We start from the raw sequence: 8,810 nt of genomic DNA, 5'->3' as shown, positions 1-8,810 counted from the left end.
CTACTGTATATCTAAGCTATGCATTTATTCTATACTTAATCTACGCATACATTAAATCTATTTATAGTCATGCTTTATAATAACTATTCTACTGTAAATGTGAATTACACATTTATCATATACGTAATCATTGTCCAGTTAGGTGATAGGATTGTTGATGTTTCTTTAAATAATGAGTCCAGATAAGCAGGATGGTATGAACAATTTATTAGGAGAATAGGCACAATACTATTACACACAGAACAAAAATGGCTGAAAACAAATCAAGGAGAATAGGGATATTTAGCAACTCACTTTTAGCTCATGAAATAAATTCTAAAGTTTCCTAAATCACTCTCTCAGGATAAACACTAACTTGTAATTCAGCTAACTGCAAAGTCTGGCACCTAATTCACAAGCTCTCTTGTTCTCAGACCCGTATTTATACTCTGCAGGATGTGTTATGCAAGATAAATGCAAAGTTCGTTATGACACGAAAACCTATTTTCGAAGCCCTGTGACCAATTCATCCAGAAGTTTCTAGAGCCATACTGCAACAGGCATCTCAAGATAGATAACGCAAAATGCTTATCTTTACTGTCATTGACTATATCACATGACAGTCCTGAAACGTTGTTGGCTCTATTTCTAGTTCTCCTCCAACTGCGTATCTCGTCAATTGTTAGCAGTTTGTTTAAATCAAAGAGCTTGCACTCCGCTTTCTTTCTTTTTGCTTTTATTACTGAGATGGATATTTAAACATATCCATATTATATAGATATTTAAACATAATGCAAATCTTGCAGTGCATCTTTCTATGTGATGAGATATTTAAAAGCACATAAACGTATGCACAAAGATACCGTCGCTAAAGTTACGCCATATTCGTCATCAATTTTAAGCAAACACAGAATATGCATTCATAACGTAATGTGAAAAAAATATTAAATTCAGTGAAGTAGGATGTCTAGAACTGTTTCTCACCACAGGAGATTTAAGATCTCACTTTTAAGTTAGTTTTAAGTCACATTAAGATTAAAGACTCGCCATAATTATAATAACATGATAAAATGTATGAAACTTAGAGTTCCATAAAAAACAAGGTTTGTAATGATCTTTTCCTTATTTTGTTCTTTAGTTCAATTATAAATAAGAAAAATATATTACGTGACTTCTGTATATAGCCCTTAAACTTTTTATATTCAAATTAAATAGATTAATGAATACGGTGTTATTCATTAAAGCTATTTCAGCACACACATTTATTTGAAAAAACATATATATGGTATTATTAGTTTAAGCTGTTTCAGCACAAAAATGTACATTTATTTGAAAAAATGAGCATACATTAATTACTATAAAACTTATAATTTCAGAACACTATAGTTTTAACAACTAAGATTATTTTTCTGTGTGGGTGCAATTTGTATATTTTTATTCTAATATCTTATAAAAATTTAACAAAAAATGCAACTTATTTTTTTTATCTACTGCCATGTATAATTTGTTGTACTACTTGTTCCTTAATATGGAAAAGTTGTTATAAAAGTGCACAGTATGGCTCATAATTTGATTTCAATGTCTCACTTTAACTTTTTTTTTTTTTTTGTCTTTTGACCAGGAGAATTTATTATGAATTATTATTATTGTTTTACATATATTATTATTAGTTACTGATGAAGATCAATAATGGTTTTGGTTTGGTTTATTTAATTACGGCTATCTGCCTAAGGGAAGGGATGCCTTCGTGGAGGACTTTCTAAGGGAAACTGGCTCGTATACACGTTACACATGGGAAAAACCATGAAAACGCCCATGCAGCCAGCCCGTTCGCAGGATTCGAACCTCGGACCGAACTACCAGTGTTCAGTGTCTTAACCGCTCGGCCTCTGGTGGGCTATATGAAATAACGAAAATTTGCTATCTTTGCTTTATTTCCAGCGTAAATGCAAGTGTTTATTTTAGGAAAATAAAGCTGAATAAAATTTGTATATTTTTGCTAATTTTTTGAAAGATAATTTTAACTATTTCATTTGTATTATGGAGAATAACGAGAATGAAACAAGTAAAAACATTTCATCAGATAAGAAATAAGCGAAGATGCCAAATTTGAATATTAAGCGATAAAAAATTTAGAGAGCACGCTACTCATACTTATCTCAGATGTTAAAAATCTGTTGGTTTATATAAAAAGTTGACTAATTCTTAATACAGAATACTATAACAATGCAAGTACTGACATAGTTTTCATAACCCTACATTTAAAAAACATTATAATTTAAAGATATAGCTTTTCCTGAAAATACACCATAAAGTACCACATTTAACCAATTTGTTACAAGCTTGATACCATGTGAGCAAACTTCAAACTGCATATCAGTTAGATTAAAAATGAAGAACAAGAACTGAATATGAATAAGGTACTAAATTTTTAAAAGTCTATAATATAAACAGGCTAAATTAAATAATGCATAAGTGTATATTTAAGTATTTATGGTATTAATTTTAGAAAAACACCTATTGACTCAGGAAAGTTTCGTGAAATTTAAACCAAGTACTGAAGTTGCATTCATGCCAAAATGAAACCACACTTTTTATATGCTCATATTTTATTGTGGAATGTAAATACAAGTAATCAGGAATACAATGAATTCACAATATTAAAAAATCACAGGTGGACATGAAGAATAATCTTACGAACACTCTATAAAACTGCTTTTAATTTTTATACAACATATGAAATTACCTTGAATTATAGAAGAAAGGTAGTTGAACAAATATGGAAATGAGATTTCATAACCAGGATAACTTCATGCAAAATTAAGAAAGCAGCTGCTAGAAATATTGATACTCTTCTGTTATGAGGATTGATTGTATGTATGTATATACATGTGCATGTCTATTTGTGTGTGTATGCATACATATATATATGCACATGCAAAATATATATACCAATTGTGGCCAATGTGCGGCTCGCGAGCCTTATACGGCTCTTGCAGGCAATTTGTACGGCTCATGCATATAAAATATATGTATGAAATATGGTAAACTAAAACTATTCAGTGTCCAAAAGGAAGTAATTAATTAGTTTAGACTCTTTTTACAAAGTTATCAGGGATTTCTTTCTATTTAAAACCTCCTCCACTACTTCTATAATGATGTAAATATGAACTTGTGGCTTTTAGAAAATTTAGATGCAGCTCTCGAACATTCCTGAATTCAAACGTGCTTACTGAAATGAAGTTTGGCCAACTCTGATATATACATTTCTGAATCTGGTTCCGATAACAGAACAGGGCCAAAATATCTTGTGAAAGAATATATATTGAAATGCCTCACATTATTTATTAAGTGAAATGGATTTGAAAAAAAAAAAGGTACAAAAGTTGTATCTTCAAAATAAACAATATGTTAATATGTAATTCCTTAACATCAGAAAACATACTGACAAATTATCAATAACATAAATGATATTCTAATGGAAATTATAAGTAGATACACTTATAACTATTAAACCAGTCTGCAGTTATAAAATATAGCAATTTTAATTTTGACATCAGTTGCAAAAGTATTGCATAGCAGAAATATACTTTAATTCACAATGGCATTACCATAATATTCCTGTCATTGCAACTTACTTATTATAATACAAACCCAGTTATTTCAAATCAATTTCTATATAATTCCTGTGTAATATAGTAATTCAAATATACTGTTTGGTATGCCTGTTCACACTTGAATTCTTAATTTTGTTTTATAATTCTTTAGTTATGACCGGAGAAATGCATGCAAATAATTCCATATGTTATAAAATGCGTTATATATTCCATTTTAATGTGATCATATCTTTACTTTGAACATCAAAATATGATTTTAGTCTTTGAAATATATTCATCTCATAAAGTGGTAAACAGCACATCGCAAACTAATGAACTACAATATAATATAAACAGTGTTAAATAAACAAAATGTTGTATTAACATTTGGGCCTGACTCTGGCTCACTTTGAAAAAACTTACACCACTTCTGAACTTTAATGTAAATTTTTAAGCAAACTGTTGCTCCTTTTAATATTCCCCATCTTACTAATGAATTATTTTGGTAATTCATCACAAACGATGCAACTAGCAATTATGATATGGCGTTTTTATTTTGGCGATTCTCAATATTAAATTTTCGCCAAAAGTGGTAAACTTACACAGCTAAGTTCTAGTGTTAATGCTGACGTCCAAAGGAAAGAAAACCACGTGACCTGTAATAACCAATCAGCATTAGGTTACGCATTTTCCTCTTCTGCTTGCTTAAAATGCTTAAATGCTAATTGCTTATGCTTATATTAGCCCAGTTGGGCTTTAATAAGCTATATTGATCTAATCCCCTAAGGACAATCAGAATGTCAACTATCAGCTAGTTCCCAGCCAGGAAATCGGAGCGGGTAAGGAAAAGAGGGCCCATCGGCCATAGTGACAAAGTCCAATCATCAAAGTAACTTAACTCTTACCCCTGAGACAAGAGTAATAATCACGTGTATGGAGCTATGAAGATGCAAAAGAAATGAAAATACATGAAATGTGCATAGGATACAGTGTTGAACATGTAATAAACAAATGAAAGTGAAGTAATGTACGCATAAAAATGTGTTATTTACATATTTGAAAACGAGTGGGCTAAGTGACAAAATTGTGATCCCTCATTCTGTGAGCCGTAAAAGGCCTGATATTGTAGTCCTCAGGAATGCAGACATAGTTCAGTACAGCATTAAAGTTTCCTTTACTGCAATTCAAGCCTTTGTCAAAGAACTTGCTGTTAAGTTTTTGCAGATATTTGTCAATATATTCAACTTGTAAATCATCGTGCAGGAGTTTGTTACGGATGTAAAAATGCGCTCCTGTCATGGTGCGTAAGATTGTGTTTTGAGTCACCTGCAATTTGTTGATATCTGAGCTCGTAGCTCCTCTTCTGGTCTTGAGACGCCTGTATAAAATCGGCGACTCTAGCCAATTAGATTGCTTCCAGAGATCACGTGCTTTTCTCTCTCATTTTGGAAACATGGCGCTTTTTCGTTGGAGCGAAAATCAAATTTTTCAATTGATTGATTTTTATAGAGAACATGCTGTGTTGTGGGACACAAATAACATAAATTATAAAAATAAAAAGTTAAAGGATTCCCTTATTTTGGTAAGTTATCTTCCCGTTACTTTATCATCAAATATTTTTTATTCGTGATGAAAATTATTTTATGTTGGTTAAACAAATTACAGCTCAATTTAATACAATATTGCTCAATTTTATTAGCTGATTAACTGATATAGCAATATGATTACAGTTTTCAGAACTGTATTAGTTATTAAACTATACCGATAGTATTTTTTAATATTCAGTATGATATGCTATTTTAAGATTTTGCATATTTATATTTCTTATTTGAAATTTTTGTATTGAAATTACACTATTCCTTTCTACTATAGTAATCTTTATTCTGTATTAGTACTTTTTACTCATATTGTTGCGGTTTTCATAACATTATTGTCTATTTATTTAATAGTAAAGGTTATCATTTAAAGCACAGTAGTTATTTACTTTTTCTGAAGCATGGTTATTTTAACATTTCAGGACTTAAGCACACAAATATGCGTTCCAGAAAATGAAATTAAAAAAAAATGGAGTAACCTGCGTACTCAATTTACAAAGGAGAAACATAAAGAGAAAAAAAATTATACATCTGGTGCAAGCACTGCCATGCAGTACAAATCGGCATGGCAGTTTTACACATCGTTACAATTTTTAAGTGATGTCGTGTCCTTAAGGAATACTGTGACTTCTTTGGTAAGTGATTACTTTTTAAATTTATATAATTTGGCTTATAAAGTAAATAATTTCCCTTTACTATTTGAAAATTTATAGAATTGTTTTTAATATAGGCAAAACTTTAACAGTTTTTGTGATAAATAAAATAATATTGTTATACATACTTAGCTGTGTAAATTATATTAGCCAAATCTTCAAGCTCATGCAGCAGATGGGTCATCTGCAAAAGTTCACACTCACAGCAATTTCTATATAACTTCAGTACAAAAGTATTATTTTATTTATCCTTTTACAACTATGTGTGCTATTTAATTTCTTAAATGAAATCTTTATATTTAAAGACTATTCTTAAGCTCATTTACTTAAAAATAATCCCATTTTCCATTAAAGTATAGGTGCAATACCCATTAAAGTATAGGTAAAAGTGGATAGGACCAGGGCTTAATTTCTAAAATCAGAAGTGTCAGAGTTAGTAGAAGTTATATTTTGAATTTATATGAAGACCTAATCTTTTTTCCAATGAATGATATTCTATTGATAATTTCCAAAATAGCTGAGCAGTAAAACTGCTAAATAACTGGTAATTTGACCAGTGTTCGAATGCCAGCAAATAAGCTGACTGTAAGGTTGGTTTTTGTTTTTTCCTATGCAGAACATGGATACGAGCCATTTTTCCCTAAAAATTCTTCTATGAAGCATCCCTCTCTATAGGCAGATAGTCCTTGAATTGCGTTGTCTTAATCAATTAGTCTAACATCCAGAAAAGCATATGTAATTTATTTTGAAATGAGAGTTAAGGTACTTAAATTTCTCTTCGTAAGTCTATTTTGGTACTCATGTATTAACACAACCACCTTGTCACATATTTGGTGGTCTTTATAAATGTAAAGGTAAAAATTACTTACTGGTACAAGTTAGTGGTTTTTATGACTTTTTTTAAAAAAAACCATTCCCAAATATCTGATAGTAAGTCAGCAAAGTATTATCGATCTACCGAAAAAAGCCGAAAAATCTAAACATGAATTTTAATTATTAAGTAAAAATTATATGATACATTAAAAAATAGGTTCTTACATGTTATCACAAGCACTTTAGTACAAGCTCTTTTAAATTTCCAGAATGTGCTAAAATCTGTCGACCATGAGCATAACAATACTTTAGGCAACCATGCTCATAAACATTCCTTCAGTCAAGCAACATTACCCTCATTCTTTTTCATTTATAAAAATTTGCCAAACTTGAGGTGATTACGCTAATATGTTAAGTACTAAAAAATAAAACACTTATGAATTTTCAAAATACTTCTCTAACTTTTAGCGTTATTCTTTTCTCCATGTACACAGTGATCTGTTTTCACTTAAAAAACCAATAAATTGCATAAACTTGTACTGCACATCAACTGTTTACCAAACACATCTCATCGCTGTTTGCGTTAACGGTTTTGTGACAAAATACTATATTCTGCAGAATTTTTACTGCAGTTTCTTCCATTGCTGGCAGATTCCACAAGTGATATTTTAAAATAAGTTAAAGGTTCCCAACTCCCAAAAAAAAAAATTACGATGTCTGTCAAAATCATTAGAATTCCAAATACAACAAAAATAAACAATTGAAACATTGCTTGACTGAAGGATTTTTATGAACAAGGTTGCCTGTGAAATTTTTATGTGCAGAGTATGGCAATTTTTATTAAGGTGGTTGAGATAATATGTGACTACCTCTAATTTTAAAATATTAATAGAGAAACATGAATTCTTATTGCATTTTAAGTAATTATTACTATCAAAATCTTACTCATATTGTTCAAGTTTTTACAAGTAAATGAAGTCCAACTCCGCTTCACATTGAAAAGTTATAAAAATATGGGATGTACATGCACAGATACTGTTCTTCTTTTAAAAACACTCAAATTATTTCTTTTTACTGTAGTAATTATTAGCTTTGCTTTCTTCTCAGTTTATATATATATATATATTTGTAAATTATATATATATATATATATATCATTTTCAATGATAAACTTATATTCACAGCTAAATCAGACATAAGTTAGTCAATATTTTGTTACTTTTAACATACTTAAACATAAGCATTAACTTCTTATATATTTTCTTTTAAATATATGTATTGCATGTTTTTATTGATACCAAATACGCTACAACTTAGACAGCAGGATTACGAGGTTTTTTCGTATTCTTATTCAAGATATTTGACTATTCAACTTTGATATCTCTTGAAAAATCAAGCTTAGGAAATATATTCATTATCCTTATAAATATTTATTTCTGCATGTTTTCCCATAGCTTGTTAATTATGATTTTTTATATATGAATGAATGATAGCTGTAATAGTAAAAATTAAAGTGTTATTTTAATTTTCAGGATTTTAATGATACTAGTACACAAGGAAGAAGTGCAGAAGTTACCAGTCATTCTGAGGAGATGTTTGACATGAACGATTTTGAAGACACTGAAGAGACACAGAGAGAACTATGTCATATACAAACACTACCACAGCTAAAAAGACACACATCAAACACTACAACTTCAAACAAAAAACAGAAACACGATCACATTTACACAGCAGCCACAACAACACTGGAAGAAATTTCTACAATATTAAAATAAAAAAACACTACTCCAAATACATTTACACAGTTCGGTTCCTTTGTTGGTTCCAAACTAAGTCTAATCCGTGACCCTCAACTCCTCACAGACACAAAATATAAAATATACCAAATTCTCACAGATGCACAGACAGAACAAAATGTATTAGATTCCATGAACAACACAGAATAAATAAGAAACTTAGATATATTTATTACTTACCACATTATTTTGTAACATAAAATAAAAATACTTATAAATAATCTTTATTTCTTTATCTTTTATTATAACACATATTGAGAAATCAGGGAACATAAATTGAATAACATATATTGAGAAATTAATAATATTTTATAAATTTATCTTGCCATGCAACTTTTCCTTCATTATTTACATAATCACAAATTTTTTCTCGCA

General features: G+C 29.7%; 1 protein-coding gene across 1 annotated transcript; it reads left to right on the top strand.

Annotated features, from left to right (window-relative positions):
* The first annotated feature begins 5,397 nt into the window (after positions 1-5,397).
* On the top strand, positions 5,398-8,487 carry LOC146995991 (uncharacterized). Its single transcript, XM_085822548.1, has 2 exons — positions 5,398-5,805; positions 8,169-8,487. Exons 1-2 carry the CDS (start codon positions 5,572-5,574, stop codon positions 8,412-8,414), a joined length of 480 nt encoding a protein of 159 aa, XP_085678674.1. The 5' UTR covers positions 5,398-5,571; the 3' UTR covers positions 8,415-8,487.
* Positions 8,488-8,810: the final 323 nt, after the last annotated feature.

The sequence above is a fragment of the Stegodyphus dumicola genome, chromosome 8, assembly GCF_044657685.1.
Source record: "Stegodyphus dumicola isolate Sdum_Otavi_A_Nest chromosome 8, ASM4465768v1".
NCBI lineage: Eukaryota > Metazoa > Arthropoda > Arachnida > Araneae > Eresidae > Stegodyphus > Stegodyphus dumicola.
Note: the sequence above shows the minus strand (reverse complement) of the source record. Positions and strands in the feature narration are given on the sequence as shown.

Excerpts from the sequence above, each read along its gene's own strand:
- LOC146995991 (XM_085822548.1), top strand. The coding sequence starts at position 5,572 with ATGGTTATTTTAACATTTCAGGACTTAAGCACACAAATATGCGTTCCA. Across the intron at positions 5,806-8,168 it reads GGAATACTGTGACTTCTTTG|GATTTTAATGATACTAGTAC; the intron begins GTAAGTGATTAC and ends TTTAATTTTCAG.